At 53.8% G+C, this 15,960-nt stretch overlaps 6 protein-coding genes across 6 annotated transcripts; 3 read left to right on the top strand and 3 right to left on the bottom strand.

Annotated features, from left to right (window-relative positions):
- Nucleotides 1-733: 733 nt before the first annotated feature.
- BDW47DRAFT_105301 (60S ribosomal protein eL33) lies at nt 734-2,221 on the bottom strand. Its single transcript, XM_024812527.1, has 6 exons — nt 2,105-2,221; nt 1,963-1,972; nt 1,744-1,797; nt 1,636-1,677; nt 1,469-1,569; nt 734-1,389 (listed from the first exon to the last, which is right to left on the bottom strand). Exons 1-6 carry the CDS (start codon nt 2,127-2,129, stop codon nt 1,292-1,294), a joined length of 330 nt encoding a protein of 109 aa, XP_024672394.1. The 5' UTR covers nt 2,130-2,221; the 3' UTR covers nt 734-1,291.
- Nucleotides 2,222-4,862: 2,641 nt separating this feature from the next.
- Nucleotides 4,863-6,870, top strand: BDW47DRAFT_117383 (glucose-6-phosphate dehydrogenase; the record flags this gene model as incomplete). Its single annotated transcript, XM_024815072.1, has 9 exons — nt 4,863-4,952; nt 5,035-5,055; nt 5,120-5,464; nt 5,524-5,721; nt 5,795-5,879; nt 5,944-6,020; nt 6,071-6,278; nt 6,336-6,707; nt 6,761-6,870. 9 exons carry the CDS (start codon nt 4,863-4,865, stop codon nt 6,868-6,870), a joined length of 1,506 nt encoding a protein of 501 aa, XP_024672395.1.
- Nucleotides 6,871-7,589: 719 nt separating this feature from the next.
- BDW47DRAFT_105312 (putative sucrose transporter) lies at nt 7,590-10,861 on the top strand. The gene is made up of 8 exons (XM_024812528.1): nt 7,590-8,177; nt 8,269-8,294; nt 8,390-8,634; nt 8,704-8,770; nt 8,826-8,897; nt 8,954-9,143; nt 9,196-9,311; nt 9,375-10,861. Exons 1-8 carry the CDS (start codon nt 8,080-8,082, stop codon nt 10,286-10,288), a joined length of 1,728 nt encoding a protein of 575 aa, XP_024672396.1. The 5' UTR covers nt 7,590-8,079; the 3' UTR covers nt 10,289-10,861.
- BDW47DRAFT_28673 (uncharacterized protein) lies at nt 10,369-10,861 on the top strand. Its single transcript, XM_024818661.1, has one exon. It carries the CDS (start codon nt 10,510-10,512, stop codon nt 10,759-10,761), a length of 252 nt encoding a protein of 83 aa, XP_024672397.1. The 5' UTR covers nt 10,369-10,509; the 3' UTR covers nt 10,762-10,861.
- A 397-nt stretch (nt 10,862-11,258) lies between these two features.
- Nucleotides 11,259-12,098, bottom strand: BDW47DRAFT_105314 (uncharacterized protein). The gene is made up of 2 exons (XM_024812529.1): nt 11,959-12,098; nt 11,259-11,904 (listed from the first exon to the last, which is right to left on the bottom strand). The coding sequence occupies exon 2, from the start codon at nt 11,693-11,695 to the stop codon at nt 11,333-11,335; it is 363 nt and encodes a 120-aa protein (XP_024672398.1). The 5' UTR covers nt 11,696-11,904; nt 11,959-12,098; the 3' UTR covers nt 11,259-11,332.
- Nucleotides 11,831-15,099, bottom strand: BDW47DRAFT_117385 (DUF1708 domain-containing protein; the record flags this gene model as incomplete). Its single annotated transcript, XM_024815073.1, has 4 exons — nt 11,831-11,904; nt 11,959-14,572; nt 14,639-14,796; nt 14,910-15,099. 4 exons carry the CDS (start codon nt 15,097-15,099, stop codon nt 11,831-11,833), a joined length of 3,036 nt encoding a protein of 1,011 aa, XP_024672399.1.
- Between the last annotated feature and the right edge of the window lie 861 nt (nt 15,100-15,960).

Genomic DNA, 15,960 nt, shown 5'->3' on the forward strand with positions numbered 1-15,960 from the left:
TTGGTATTGACTCACGGATCGTGTTAATTCCATGGTTTGGTGTTTCAGGGGAGTCATGGGCGATTAGGGCCGTCTTGTCTGTGTGTGTGCATGACTAGTTATATAATGGATGTCTCACCCACATGTCAAATTAAGTCGGCGTTGTCGCATGAGATTTGACTCCTCTACGCACGGAGCACTGTTGACGTATGTTGGGTATAGGGAAGATGCTTCTTACTTGGAAGGCTCATACTAATCCCTCCCTATAAATCACATGAGAACTGACCACACCCAAACGAACCATGCGATAAGACATCAGTACCTAGTAACCGTCTATATATAACATGCCTAGTCCAACTGAAAAAATCATATACTACTACAATTAGCCCCATCGCAACTACTGATTTTCTCCCTTATCAATGAAGTCTGCACATAAATACAGTGTAGGCCCTTCCGCTTCCCCACGTCAAGCACCTTGTACCTTATACCTGAAGCGCGGGAACCAAACCCGTATCTAAATCGATCATGCATCAAATGATTTGTGCTACATCGGAGAGAATCTATGCTTTTGCCTGGTGAGTAGTGACTAATTACAGCGCAAGGCTCTCCTGGGATGCTGGTATGGTAACTTGTTCGGTTAGAGATAAATAATTCTTGACCGGTAGGGATGGGTAGTTACAGTAGATGCCGTAGATATAGTTGAGCAACAGTGCCAATCTTGAGGTATAGCGGTGTGTGGGCTGTTTGTGGCTACGTCAGATCTGCGGACTGTGGCTAGATCACTACACATGCGATACAAGATACAGATAAGGGTGACAGCTATTGGATCGTGGTCGCATGGGTAATTGATCCAAGATAGATAACTGTACATAGCCGATGCTAGCCCACTTATCAAGAATCATGCGCACGAGGCCCAAGCATAATGGAATAGTACCGATGGTTGAAATGGTATGGATTGGTGTTTGATGATCGTCGGGAGGCCATGCTTGTCAGACAAAAGACACGTCGGAGCTCTCAAAAACCCCCCCCGTACCTAAACAGGGTGGGAGAGAGCCCCTTCGATAAAAAGTGTCCAGAAGCCGACCAAATTCAACATGCTGTAGCAAATAAAAGGAAAAACAAAGTGATTTCTTTTATTTCAATTCGTAGGGCGGAAAAACAGGCCCTGCCCTCTCCCACGAAACATTATTCAACCGCCCAACTCCCATCTCAATTCAACATCGGCGATTTCCCGACTTCCTTTGCCCGACCGTCTGCGCAAAGAATTCCCGGAAAAAAGTGCCAGCTAACAACATGATATAAAATGGGTCGTTTAGATGTTGGAGGGGTAGAGCATGACACGGACGGAAGCACCGAAGGACTTGGGAGGGAGGTTGTGGCGGAACTGAGCACGGACAACGCCGGAGTTGCCTAGATTATTGTGAGTTCACGTTCTTCCGTCGTAAACCCCCGTCGGGTACGTTGATATCATCGGGATTCGGTCACATACCGTGAGAGCGGGTGACCTTGCCCCAGATCACCCGGATGTTGGAGCCCCGAACCTCACGCTTGGCCCGGTAGACGAAAGCGACCTTCTTGCCCAGGTAGAAGCTGTAGTTTCGTCTTAGCATTCCAGTCCCTTGAACTCCAATCTGACCTCCCTCGGATATTACTCACTTGGCGGCATCAGTGTTGTCAACACCGTCGATCTTGATCAGACTAGGGTGATTGTCAGATTCCATTGTCCCGTTTTCCATTTCGATATCTCATGACGCTGATCCGTACCTGGTGTTGGGGTTGACCTGGCGCTTGGAGCGCTGGTAGCTCAGGTGGCGACCCCTGGAGAAAGATTCGCGTTAATTCCTTGTTCTGATAATGCCGTGGGTGCCAAATCCGCAGGTCCATTCGAAATCCTCCAGGCGACATAATATGTATATCCATCGGCCTATCTCCTTCTCGTTTCCGGCGTGCGCGATTCGACGGGATGAATGTTCAAGAACTTACTTGACATAAACTGTTAGGGAAAAACAATGTTAGCAATACTCCCGACAAAAAGCACTCCTCCTGGAGTCATCTCCAAATCCGCCGCCAACGTCCAATATAATGCGCCCGCGTATTCATCCACCAGGCGGGTAAAAGCACTCACGTCTGTGACCTTGTTCCGAAGGCATTCTGACGGCGATTCTCTGAGCAGCAGCGGGCAACGCAAGCAAGTCGAAAAGAAGGTAGAGATGACCCGCAAAAAGTCGTCCGGGTTTGTCGGTGGTTGTCGTCGCTTCGAGATAGGTCGGGGACGACGCACAATGGTCACAATTTGCGAGGTGTGTTTGGCGCGGCTCGCCCTAAACCCGAATGGGAACGCTTAGCGATCCAGCCCAGGGCTAAGTCAAGTCCCGTGATGGGTCTTGGCTCTAATCCCACTAAGCCTGTTTGAGATAAGCTCGGATAAATAGATCTTGCATTCCGGCAAAAATGGATGTGTCAGCCCTGAGTCATGATCGTCGTCTGAGTCATCCTCCGTGTTTCCCTGTTTCTTTACTCTCCGTCTCCCTGGGACTTGCTCCTCTCTTGTTTTCTGGCCTTTTCCCCCCACCATCTCCAATTGTACAGTCGGGGTACAGTGATCCGAGACTGGTTCGCTGGACTACTGCACCAGGTTAGGAGCTCTGTGCCTCAAGCGGCCAGAGCTGACAAAACAGACGGTTGAGTCTCCCCCCAATGACGACACTGGGTCCATTCCCGTGCAGTTCGGTCCATGCATTGGACATCCCTCGTTGTCTTCCACGGGGTGCAGCGCATCCCGCTGTACGATCTTCAATGTAGGAGGACAATCTGCAGTGGTTTTTTGGTGTCAGAAATGGCTACGGAACGGGATGCTCGATTGGGTCTGCCGTGACCGGCGCAGTAAACAACCATCCAAGGTTGACTGGCTGGCATACTTTGTTGTCGGCGAGGGAGGGCCAAGGATTGGAGACTTTGACTCCATCTTTCCATGCGGCACGATCAGACCGAAAGTACCCTTTTGGAAACATTGCCAGAGTCCCCCCGCCCCACCTGGCATCGGCAATCATTTGACATGATTTCGCTGGAATACTTTAACCGCACGCCACATTCCACTTTCTCGCTGTTTTTGGATTTGCCATGCTGAACCAATCACGATTTACATGCATCGAAATGGGAAAATCTTACACTGTTTCTTTAGTATTGAGGAGGTGGAATTTAGTAGGTATTGAAGGGACCTCCCCTCCCGTCCAGGCTGTAACGGTTAATCAGCACGGCCCCTGCATCGGCAGCTAAGCTTAAGCCCGGAGCCATCTGGGCCGAACGTCTCGTCTCGGTCTGGTACGAATCTATCATCCTCGTTGTAGTATCATTGGTTTGTTACCCCTTTTTATTATTATCTCCCAGTCGACGACGGGAAAAGAGATCCCGTAACTTAATTCGTTGAACTAGTTACTACCGTATCTATAAAAGTGTCCCATCCTGTCGGATGACAAATCCGACGACTCAACCCCGCGACTCCTTCACCGGAGGATGGTTTCGAGAGCGGCATCTTCCAACCCAAATGGTCCAGTGAATTTTTCCCTGGTGGGGTTCCGAAGTCGCTTCTTGACCAGTATCCTGCTGGGGATGGCTGTGGTGCATCCCATTCTTTGAACGGGGTCGCGTACATGGAGACAGATATCCCTGCGTATAGTGTACATCGGTATAGCTGACTATCAATCAGAGGCTCCACCGGCATTGAAATTTCCACCACCAACGTAATCATCCAGCGTGCGGCGTCCGCATCTTGCCTGCGGAGGGATTCTGATCTGACCGGTCTCCGCTGGGTAGATTTGCTTCTTCTTGTCGGGAGATAATCCTGTTCAGATCTCGACGGTGCTTAATGTGCTAATGTGGACCTGACTGTTAGGTCTGAACTGCGACGCGGGGTGAACAGATCATCATTGTGATCATCAATCAGAGTAATAGTACAGAAATAAATGAAATGGAAAAGAAGGAAGGTCGACCGCTTCCAGCCCTTGATCAGTGGATGAGAAATCCCGGCGAATTGGATTAGTTGGTTCGGATAAAATCATGTCTATCGATAAGGAGGATTGATTTAGTATTGACTGGATTGCACTGAGATGATGCGTGAAATACAACAATCCCTATCGATTGAATGAGAATGATGCAAGATAGAAATAGACCGTTGAAAATCCCCTCTCAATCAAAACATAGAATACAGAATGAACGAGCCCGGGCTTGTAGATATTTGGAGAAATCCGCAAGATTGACCTCAGCCGGTTGCCCCACCTTGCAGGCGCTGTAAGACTGAGGTATAGAGAGAGGAGCTGCAGTCCTCACGTTAAAATCCAAACCTCCTCCGCCCGGGACTCTGGGAGTTTTTTCCTCTTTAACCTCCTCATCTCTCTCCCTTTCCCCTCTTTCTTCCTCTTCCCATTTCCCTTCACCTTTTTAGACTTCCTTCCCCATTTCCTCCATTACTACATCATGGCTAGCACAATAGCTCGTACCGAGGAACGTCAGAACGCTGGGTGAGTTTGATTACTACTAACTACTGCTACTACTACTACTGCCACCACCATTGCTGCCACCTAGTTTTCGCTCTCTGACATCACACCCCTCCGCCTGCTTTGCCCGCCCACTCCCTCAACCACTCCTCCCCCCATCAGAGTACCACTTTCTTGGTCTCTTCTGATTGAAAAATCTCCCCCTCATCGGACATCTCTACGGAATTGACCGTCCTTGATCATTGGAGATTCATCCTCTCCTCTTTGCCCAATCTCTATCCTGGTCGTTTGTCTTTTTGCGCTTTTTACAACGCTGTCAATCGCATCCTCTCTTCATATCCAACGATACCACCTTACCTACCGCTCATTTCCTCTCTGATTTACGCTAATATGGGGTACTCACGCAGCACCCTCGAGCTCAAGGATGACACCGCCATTGTTGTCCTCGGTGCATCCGGAGATCTGGCTAAGAAGAAGACCGTGAGTCACCTCGATCAATCGGGTTGGTGCCAGGTAATGCGACGAGTTCACTAACGGTTCTTTTTTTTTGTGATCTGGATAGTTCCCGGCCCTCTTTGGCCTCGTATGTTCCACAAGCTCGCCCCCCGAGAGTGACTCGAGATCCCCGGTGCTAACCCGCCCTCCAGTACCGCAACAAATTCCTGCCTAAGGGAATCAAGATCGTCGGTTATGCCCGGACGAGCATGGACCACGAGGAGTACCTGAGACGCGTGCGATCCTACATCAAGACCCCCACCAAGGAAATCGAGGAGCAGCTGGATAGCTTCTGCGGGCTTTGCACCTACGTCTCCGGTCAATATGACCAGGATGACTCCTTCATCAACCTGAACAAGCACCTGGAGAGCGTCGAGAAGGGTCACCGCGAGCAGAACCGTGTCTTCTACATGGCCCTTCCCCCCAGTGTTTTCATCACCGTGTCCGAGAAGTTAAAGAAGAACTGCTACCCCAAGAACGGCATCGCCCGAATTATCGTGAGTCGACCGAATTGCTCACTAATAGACCTCCCAACTAATCCGGTCTGCCCATCTAGGTCGAAAAGCCTTTTGGCAAGGACCTGACCAGCTCGCGCGAGCTGCAAAAAGCCCTCGAGCCCAATTGGAAGGAGGAGGAGATCTTCCGGATTGACCACTACCTGGGTAAGGAGATGGTCAAGAACATTCTGATCATGCGCTTTGGCAACGAATTCTTCAACGCCACTTGGAACCGCCACCACATCGACAATGTTCAGGTGTGTAACCCTGTTGTTCTTTCTTCTATGGAATCAATTCCGGCGGATCGCTGACATGCGTCGATTGGAACAGATCACGTTTAAGGAGCCGTTCGGCACTGAGGGCCGTGGGGGTTACTTTGACGAGTTTGGCATCATTCGTGACGTGATGCAGAATCGTAAGTCGCTGCACCTTTTAGTTGACCGATACGGGAAGTTTGCTGACCTGCCTTGTCTTCTCAGATCTTCTGCAAGTTCTGACGCTGCTTGCCATGGAGCGTCCCATCTCCTTCTCGGCTGAAGATATCCGTGACGAGAAGGTAACCCAAACCAACCACCCCCCTTACTATACCAGTTTTAACCTCTGTAGGTTCGTGTTTTGCGCGCCATGGACCCCATCGAGCCGAAGAACGTCATCATCGGCCAGTACGGCAAGTCGCTGGACGGCAGCAAGCCCGCGTACAAGGAGGACGACACGGTTCCCCAGGACTCGCGGTGCCCGACCTTCTGCGCCATGGTCGCGTACATCAAGAACGAGCGGTGGGACGGCGTGCCTTTCATCCTGAAGGCCGGTAAAGGTATGCTTTGCGGTTCCACGTTTGGTTTGACCGGGGGAGACTGACCGCCCATCGCAGCCCTGAACGAGCAGAAGACCGAGATCCGCATTCAATTCCGTGATGTCACCTCGGGCATCTTCAAGGATATCCCCCGCAACGAGCTGGTCATCCGTGTCCAGCCCAACGAGTCGGTGTATATCAAGATGAACTCCAAGCTGCCCGGTCTGTCCATGCAGACTGTGGTTACCGAGCTCGACTTGACCTACCGTCGCCGCTTCTCCGATCTCAAGATCCCCGAGGCGTACGAGTCTCTGATCCTGGATGCGCTTAAGGGCGACCACTCCAACTTCGTCCGCGACGACGAGCTGGATGCCAGCTGGAAGATGTTCAGTCCTCTCCTACACTATCTGGACGACAACAAGGAGATCATTCCCATGGATTACCCTTACGGTACGTTTTCCCCACTGACGAACCACGCGAATGTAGACTAATGATGTCGTTAGGTTCCCGGGGTCCCGCTGTCCTCGACGATTTCACCGCGTCCTTTGGATATAAATTCAGCGACGCCGCAGGCTACCAGTGGCCGGTGACGTCTGCTCCCAACCGGCTGTAGACCGCCTCGCGGTTGACATGTGATGGGGAAGCCCAGAAACGAGAACAGCCATGAGGAAAAACAACCAAAAAAAAAAGAAAGAAAGAAGAAATGAAGTACAAAATACGTTGAAGACGATCATCTCGGCTATCAGTGCTGGATCGTTTGTTCGCTGTTACGACATGACACGAGGTAGCCATATAACGGGAAGGAGGGCGATATGAAGTGATGCATCCGGGTGGGCCAATGACGAGATATATCCATTGATTTTCATTTTTGTCGCGAATTTTCCTTTGTTCGGTTCTTGTTGTCTTTTTTATTTATTTTTCTATATTTTATTTTCATATTTTCACATTTTTTTTGTTATCGTCGGTCCGATTTAGAAACAAAGGCAGTGAACTGTTACGAGCCATCACGATGGATGGATCGTGGAAAACTTCCAAAAACCGCGGGATGTCCGTGCATCAGACAGATTAATGTAAAGAGTAGAGACCCCGTCCTCCGACGGACACCCTATGATAGAATTCGATCGAAAGAATAAAGAATGGAGGAGACAGATGAAGGAAAGGTCCCTGTTTCAGGACATCAACTATTAATAACGTCCCGAGTGGGTCTCCCACCCTTGACGGGCCGGGGGAGAAGTCCCGCATGCATGCGTGTTGGCTGTTTGTGTGGGCTTTTCCTCCTCGACCTGACCTTGCTTGGCTTCAATCCTTGTGTCTTTTTTCCTTCTGCCTTATCTTGACTCCCCTATTCTGCTGTCACTCACTCGGTCTCGCCCCGGAACTTTTTTTCGTCTATTCTCTTTCTATCCCGCGATTTACCCCGCCTGGGTGACTCTCCACCACCGTCAACTCTCGCCCCTCGTCCGTCTCGCGGAACTCAACCATCCTTCCATTCCTCGCTGCTATTTTTATCTTCCGACAGCCCCGATCGTGCGACGGCCAAATCGTCCTCAACCCGCCCTTTTCTATCCCCGCGGACGCCATCAATCTACCCGGACCCCCACCGCGACCGAGCATCTCACCGAATATCCGCGATCGATCAGGCGTTGCAGGGTTGTACCCCGGTCTGGTGGTGAGCACGCGACAGCCCGAACCGACGCCCATCCGGCCCCCCCGGTTCGCGGGAAGGAGAGAGGGCTGGCTCCGTGAGGGTGACCAGCGCATGCGGGGTGTACATATCTCGACACGATAAGGGGGTTTTCCAACAATAAAAAAAAAAGGAAAGATGCCACAAGCTGCAAGATGGGTGGGCTCTCCGTCCATCAAGGGAAAAACGGAGTCGATGCGCATGGCGCTGTTGACGTTTAGTTTGTTGGGGTTACAGTATGTTTGATTTAGCTCTTTTGAACAGCGATTCCTGTTCTTTCCTTTCGCGGGGCCCGTACTGACGTGGTTCTTTTGTCTCGCGGTGTAGGTTCACCTGGGGGATTGAAATGACTTGTAAGCCCAAGCCCGCCTGCTCCGTCTGAGCCCGGTCGTCCGGATTCCCTCGCCCGTTACTCTTACTCATCGGTCTTTCGTTCGTCGGTGAACAGATTGTACGCCGTATCTCCTGCAGCTCGGTTTGACTAAATCGCGGACGTCGCTTGTGTGGATTGCCGGTCCGTTGTCCGGTCTCATTATCCAGCCGCTCATTGGGGTGATTGCGGATCGGTCCCGGTCTAAATGGGGGAGACGCAGGCCGTTTATGCTCTTTGGGTCGATCGTTGTGACTGGGTGTTTGTTGGTTTTAGGCTGGACGTCGGAAATTGTTGGACTTTTTGTGGAGGATGCGGAGAAGGTGAGGAGTGCCATTTTTCGCGCCTCCTACGTACTATATCCCGCGTCTCAGCCGCTTACTGGATGTTAGGCCAACAATGCGACTATCGCCCTCGCGGTTCTCAGCATCTACGCCGTGGATTTTGCGATCAATATCGGTGAGTGTCGGAGTTGTGGTCTCTGTCCGGTCCAAGATTTCTAATCGCCTTCTAGTCCAAGCATGCTGTCGCAGCTTGATCGTGGATACGTTGCCCATTTCCTCGCAGCAATCGGGGTCAGCGTGGGGTAGGCCTTGGATCCGTCCTCCAAAGCAGAATGGTAACTGACATTGACCCATACAGCCACTCGGATGTCGGCCATCGGTCAATTGATTGGATACGTCATCGGTTCTATCGACACCGTCAGTATCTTCGGGACGACCATCGGAGACACACAGTTCAAACAGATGACCGTGATTGCGGCGCTGTCGTTGCTCATCGCCGTCGCCGTCACGTCCTACTGCGTGAAAGAGCGGGTCTTGGTCACTGCGAGGTGCGTCGCCGGAGATGATTATTCCTCAGGCGTTTATGCTAACCTGTCGCAGAGACTCGGACGAAAAGACCGGAACCCTTCAAGTTATCTCGCAGCTTATTAAGACGACGATGGATCTGCCGCCGCGGATTCAAGCTATCTGCTGGGCGCAGTTCTGGGCTTGGATTGGTACGTTGCCTACTATCGCATGAATACCTCACAACCTGGACACCTCGACCCTAACATGTATAGGCTGGTTCCCCTTCCTCTTCTACAGCACGACCTGGGTTGGCGAGACCTACTTCCGATTCGAAGTCCCCAAAGACTCCATCCAGCCAAGCGACATGCTAGGCGAAGTCGGCCGCGTCGGCAGTCTCTCCCTCGTAGTCTTCTCCTCCATCACCTTCATCGGCTCCGTGCTCCTCCCATTCTGCGTCCAACCCCCCGACAGCAAACGGCCGCGGTTCACACCCCGCCCACCCCCCGGCATCGCCGCGCTCCTCAAGCGCATCATGGCCTACCGCCCCGACCTCCAGTTAACCTGGCTCATCTCGCACATCATGTTCGCCGCAACAATGATCTTCGCCCCCCTCGCGCGCTCCCGCGCCTTCGCAACCTTCCTCGTCGCCCTCTGCGGCATCCCCTGGGCCATCACCTGCTGGGCCCCCTTCGCCTTCATGGGCGTCGAAATCAACAAGCTCGCCCTGGGCCCCAACCACCGCCCCACCAGCTCAGGCGTAACGATGATCACCTCGTCCAGCCTCCGCGCGGCCGGCGCCTACGGCGACGCCAACGCAGCCGATAGCGAACTCGACGTGCTCCGCCTCAACCACGACCACGACGACACGGACAGCGAAGACAGCGACGTCGAAGGCGGCTCCTCCTCCAACATCCCGTCGACGGGCGAGCTAGCGGGTATCTACCTCGGCGTGCTGAACGTGTACACCACGCTCCCGCAGTTCGTGGGCACCTTCATCAGCTGGATCGTGTTCAGTATCCTTGAACCGGGCAGCACGAAGCCCGACGACTCGACGCCGAATAACGATGCGCAGTGGATGAACCTGGACAAGGATTCGCCGAATGCGATCTCCATCTGTTTGTTCATTGGCTCGTTGAGCTCGCTTATTGCTGTTGAGGCCACGAGACGGTTGCGGTATACGTTATAGACGACACAGCAAAAAACACAAAACAACGAAGATATTAGATGAGAAAGAAAGAGAAAGAGATGTCCATACAGTCAGGGAAGATAAAGACACCTTCCTCTTTTCTTTCCTGTTTCATTCCCATATTTCTTTTCCATTCCCCTTCTGTCTTAACATCTCTTACTTAGACTACTGTTTACCATCTATCCACACATCTTGTCCATGTCTACTTCCCCTTCTTGTTCATGTGTTACCTACCTCATACATCTTGTTATTACTCTATTATCTTCACTTTTTTGGATCTTTCTCTTCTCCCCCTTTTGTATTTCTTCGTCATTGGCCCATGCCACATCTTATCCCTTGTATACATGCCTGTCTATCTGCCTGTACATTCGATACCCATCCCTCCATCCATGCATGTCTGCATTATGGTTGATTTTGATTTCAAATTAGAGTCTGGTCTTCTTTTTGCCTTTGATTCTGGATCTCGATGTTGATCTCATCCATTTATGTCCATGATTCAATTTAATTACTTTACATACATACATACATACATTTTCTGCTCTGTCTGATTTCAATTCCTTCGACTGTCTCTACCTTCTTATTCTTTCTATCTTCTTGTTGACTTTATTTTTCTTGGTCTCTGTCTTAGAGAAATCCTGTAAAGGGGAAATATAGATAGATGATGGATAGATAAATAGAGACGGGAGTTGTTCATCCTACTCTTCTAGTGTGTTGCGGGTAGATTTGAGTTATATATTTGTGACCTGACGGGACGGGAAACAAAGTATATACGAAGATATTGTTATAGTATCTTGTTTCTTCAGCACTGACCTTGTCTTGGGTTGTTTAATTGATTTACCTCGTCTGTTTCAGTTTGCTTTACTTTAACTTTGTATATTATCTCTCAGCGTATTTGTACATAGTTTATAGCGTTTTTGAAAAGAATCAAAGACGAACATAGTAAAAAAGTAGCACAAACGATTCACTTTCACTAATTAGTACTATCAACCATCACAAACTAGATATAAATATTTATATAGGGTTATATAGCGAACGAAGTTGAACTCAGGATCTTGGGATATATTTAGGAGACGAGAAGGGAAGCGAGGGAAAAAAAGACAAAAGTAAATAGAGAAAAAAACTAATAGACAATCTAGTCAAGACGTCCATCCAATCAATTGAAGAATAGTAAACACAGGAAAAAAGACCGAGTAAATCAGCGCAGAGCAAAATTGGGGAATCAAAAACCAAAGCAGGTATAAGGGTTGGAAATAAAAAGGGTCGTCTCAAACGCCCGTCGAGAGACGAACGGTCGAAACGAAAGAAGAATGGAATGATAAGTGCGTGCGTGAGTGAGGCATTGCGGCGTAGGTCCGTCATTCGTCTGCCTGGTTGGCGCAGAATTGCGGGATGGCATGTTGGGCTCATGCACGCGAGAAGAAGTCGTGAAGGGGGGTGAACCGAAGGAGAAGTCAAGATACAAAAGGAACGCTGTCAAGCGGGTGGAACGGAAATTGGAAGAATTGGAAAGAAGGATTGAGAAGGAGAAATGAGGAGAACAGCTTATGATTGCTGCTGCATGTTGCCCGTCAGCTCGGCTACTCGGGCTTTGATCCGCGCGGCGCGGGTTTCGAAACCTAGACCGGTGTTAGTGATCGACGCCTCCAATGAGCGCCAAGTGGTGAACTTACTCTCTTCCTCGCTGGTGTTTCCGTCGTCGGTGCCACTCATCTGGGCCGGATCCGACTGCGCGGCACGTTCGGCCGCATTCCGGCGGATCTGCGCCCAGCGGTCGTACGAGGGGTTGGCCGGGGTGGCCGACGATTCCGACGCTCGGGGCGTCGCGCCGGAAGCCTCAGCGGACGGCCGGGGCTGCCCCGCGACGGCTTCGGATTCCGGGGACTCGGGGGCGAACGCGGGCTGGTCCATCAGGGGCCCTTGATCAAATCGGGAGAATTCCCGATCCGCCGCAGCCTTCTCGTTCGTGTCGACCCGGGACAGGGCGTCGTACTCGGCGTCCCGTCGGGGGTGGTCGCCGCCATTCGACGCGGGGTGGGCCGGGGCCGGGGCTGGGGCCGGGGCCGGCGGCGCAACGGGCGAGATGGGAGAGACAGGCGACTCCGGGCGGGGCGGGGCTTCCGCCGCGGCGGCGGGGGCGGCCACAGGCGCGGGTCGCTGCTTGCGGAGGGTCGACGGTGCGTGCGAGGCGGTACGGACCGGCGGCGGCGCCTGGGACGCGCGGGCCTTGTCTTCGAGGGCCGCACGGGCGGCCGCCACGGCCGATCCGCCGGTGGGTTTCACGGGTGGCGTCGCCGCCGTTGCCGCCGCCGCCTCGGGGTTCTTTTTCTTGGTGGTACCAAACATGCTCTTGAACGCCGAGTTGCCGGGCTTCTTCTTGAGGCGGGGGCGGGAATCGGTGGAATCGGTGGACGGCTTCGGGGTCGGTTCCGACGAGATGGCCGACTCCAGCGGCGGGTGGGTGGTGCTGCCTTTGCGACTGCCCGCCGGGGTCACGTCCTTGGGTGGCGGAACCGGGGACGGGGATGAGGCCGCCGGCGGCGGCGGGGGCCCCTGGGTGGTGGTGGTGGTGCTGCGGGCCGGGGGCGATGGCGATGGCGGACGTCGGGCGGGAGCGTCGTCGTCCGTCGGGGCCCCGGTGCCCGCACGGGCATCGCTCATGTAGGCGGTGCGGTAGGTGTGTTTGTCGTAGTTGCTGGCCCACTTCATGGCCTGGGAGGCCTCACCGATGATGGAGGGCTGCAGGGTCAAGACGGAGTGAGTCTTGACCTTGGACGAGAGGGGCGGCTCCTCGGGGGCGGGACCGGCCGCCTCGGCCTCCTGCTCGCGGTGCTTTCGCTGGAGGGCGGCGGCGGCGGCCTGGATGCGCGCGTGCTGGTCGGGGGCGATGCTGGTCTTGCTCTGCGGGGCGGGGTTGCCGGTGCGGGGGTCGTAGGGCTCGGCGCCGGTTCCGGTGCGCTTGGCGGAGGACTTGCGGCGGCCCAGGCGCTTGCGGGTGGAGAAGCCCAGGAAGCGCTTCTTTTCGACGAGGTAGGCACCGGGATCCGGCTCGGGGGCGGCACCGGGCACCTGCTCCTCGAGGACGAGCCACTTGGCGCCGTGGAGGACGGTCTCGAGCAAGGCGCAGCGGCCGAAGACGGCCTTGCGAACGGCGGGCTCCTCGCCGGCCAGACTGCTGATCCAGACCCACCAGAAGGAGTCGTCGAGATCGAGGGTGGTGATGCTGGCCAGCTCGGCGGGCTCGATGGTGGAATCGGAGTCGAGGGGGCGCCGGTGCGACTGCGAGCTCTGACCGCGGACGGCCTCGAGCGGCGGCAGGATCTTGTCCGGGGACAGTAGCATGGGGGCCATGGGGCCCTTCATGCCACTGCCGTCAGCGAAGCCGGAGGACATGAAATCGGCCCAGGACGGGGTGGTGGGCCGACCGCGGGGGACGGTGGCCATGGGGGTGGTGGCGGCGGCGGCGGAGGAGGAGCGGCCACTGCCGCCGCGGCTCGACGGGCGGGGGGAGCTGGTGTCGAGGTCGGAGTCGAGACTGCCGCCGAAGCCAATGTCCTCGAAGCGCGACCAGGTGGCGTCGCGGGCAGCCGGGGTGTCCTCGGGGACGGTGGAGGGGTTGGCGGCGGCGATGGAGCGCAGGACGCGGAGGCACTCGTCGGTCAGGGCGCGGAGGGGGTCGTCGTAGGCGGCGAACTCCTGCAGGTGGTGGTCACTGTCGCGGTATTCGAAGTTGGTGGCGCGGCGCAAGAGGGCGACGGGGGTGGGGGAGACGGTGTCGACGATCATGACGACCTTGGTGGTGGTGACCTGGAGGAGGGTGGGGGTCTCCGGGGGATACTCGGTGGCCTGGACGAGGGACTGCAAAGTGATGGGGAGGGTGGCGATGCTGTTGACGCCGCGGGCGGAATCGGGGGAGAGGGAGCGGAGGTAGGCGAAGAAGAGGTGACTGGTGGCATCGGCGGCGCTGGCCCAACTCTTGTAGGATTCCTCGAAACCCTTGGCGGCATCGACATGCTCAAAGGCCCACCAGCCGGCATATCGGGAGAGCTTGCGGCCACCAAGACCGTTGGATTTGGCATGGGCGGCGATGGCGGCCAGAAGGTCGAAGAAGTCAAAGATGATCTTGGCGCGGGCGTCGGAGTCGACGCTGATGGGGATGAAGGTGGTGAAGGCGTCGCGGGCGAGGTTAGAGTCTTGTTCGCCGACCTTGAACAGCTCGTAGGCCTCCCAGGTGACGACTCCGCCGGGGAGTCGGCTCCAGCACCATTTCAGGACGCTGCACAGGACCTAGATAATATTAGCGCGGAGGTCTTCCACAGCGGGTCGAGGTATTTTGTAGGGGGGGGGGCTCACCGTCGGATCGGACAGGCGTAATTCTCGGGACAAGGTCTCGCCGGTGACGGGAGCGCCATTCTTGAAGGATTGGTCAAAGTAATTGCGAATGAAGGAGCGAGCGGCGCTGGCATCGGAGCTGGGACGGAAGGGGAGGAGGAGGAAGGGGATCTGGAGGGCTGGGATTGATCAGCCACGAGTCGAGAAGAATTGAGAATGGGTCCGCATGCCACGCAGGCTCCTAGGGTGGGGAAAGAGAGCTTGACGTCAAGGAAGGGCCCTGTCCACATACCTCTGGCTTTCAATTCCTTGGTACAGGCGCGTAATAGATCCTGTACTTCTTCCGGAGCGACCTCCGTCCGCTGCCAGGCATCGGTCCAGGAGGGTTTCGGAGGGCCGGCATCGTCGAGAGGGGAAGGTTTGGAAGGTTTCTTGGAAGCGGTGGCGTCTTTGCCCCGGAAGACACGGGTGAAGAAGGGCATTTTGCAGCGGAGACACGCCAGAATGGGGTTCAATTGGAGGGGAAGTCGCGGGAGTTGAAAGTCTATCCAACGGTCCCTCCGTTGAGTGTGAAGGGGGGAAAAAAGGAAAATAAAAAAAAAAAAGAAAGAAAGAAAGAAGGAAAGGGATAGATAGAAAATTCGAATCAAGTCTTAAGGTCCTGTAATTTCATCCAGAAGGATGTCCGACTGCAGGATGAACCGTGCGAGGGATGTATCAGGGAGGGATCTTTGGGAGGATCTGGGGAGGGAACAGGGAAGGGAGCAGGGAAGGGGGGGGGGGGGGGGACGTTGGGGGGAAAATGATGACAACAACGAGATGACAGTGGGGATGGAATTGAGGGAGAGAAACGAGACAGACACAAGAGGATGAAGCACAGACAAGAGAAGAGAGAGAAAAGAAAGATCCAGTGACAACGAGGTGGCCCGATGATAACCTGCAGCCAGATGGGGCCGCAGGTTAGTGTGGAGTAGGTAAAAAAAAAAACAGACCAAAGAGGAAGGATGAATACAAATACAGATCTGATCAATCCCAGCAGAGGGGACAGGCTGAAACAGGGGGGAAGACCATGAGCGAGAGGCAAGAAGAGAAGAAAGAAGAGAATGGGGAGAAGAGAGAGAAGGAGAGATGAAGTGAAGAAAGAGAGGAAGAAGAGAGAGAGAGAGAGAGAGAGAAGAGGATCTACTTGTTTCAGGGGGGATTAATTTTACGCGGGAAACCTTGGGACGATTTATCTATCATTTTTTTTCTTTTCTCTTATACTATTGACTATTAGTATTGATTACTGCTGATATGGATCAAGTATTGATATACATCTCAAGGTATATAGAGATAATAATATA

This window comes from Aspergillus candidus, assembly GCF_002847045.1.
Source record: "Aspergillus candidus strain CBS 102.13 unplaced genomic scaffold BDW47scaffold_20, whole genome shotgun sequence".
Classification (NCBI taxonomy): Eukaryota; Fungi; Ascomycota; class Eurotiomycetes; order Eurotiales; family Aspergillaceae; genus Aspergillus; species Aspergillus candidus.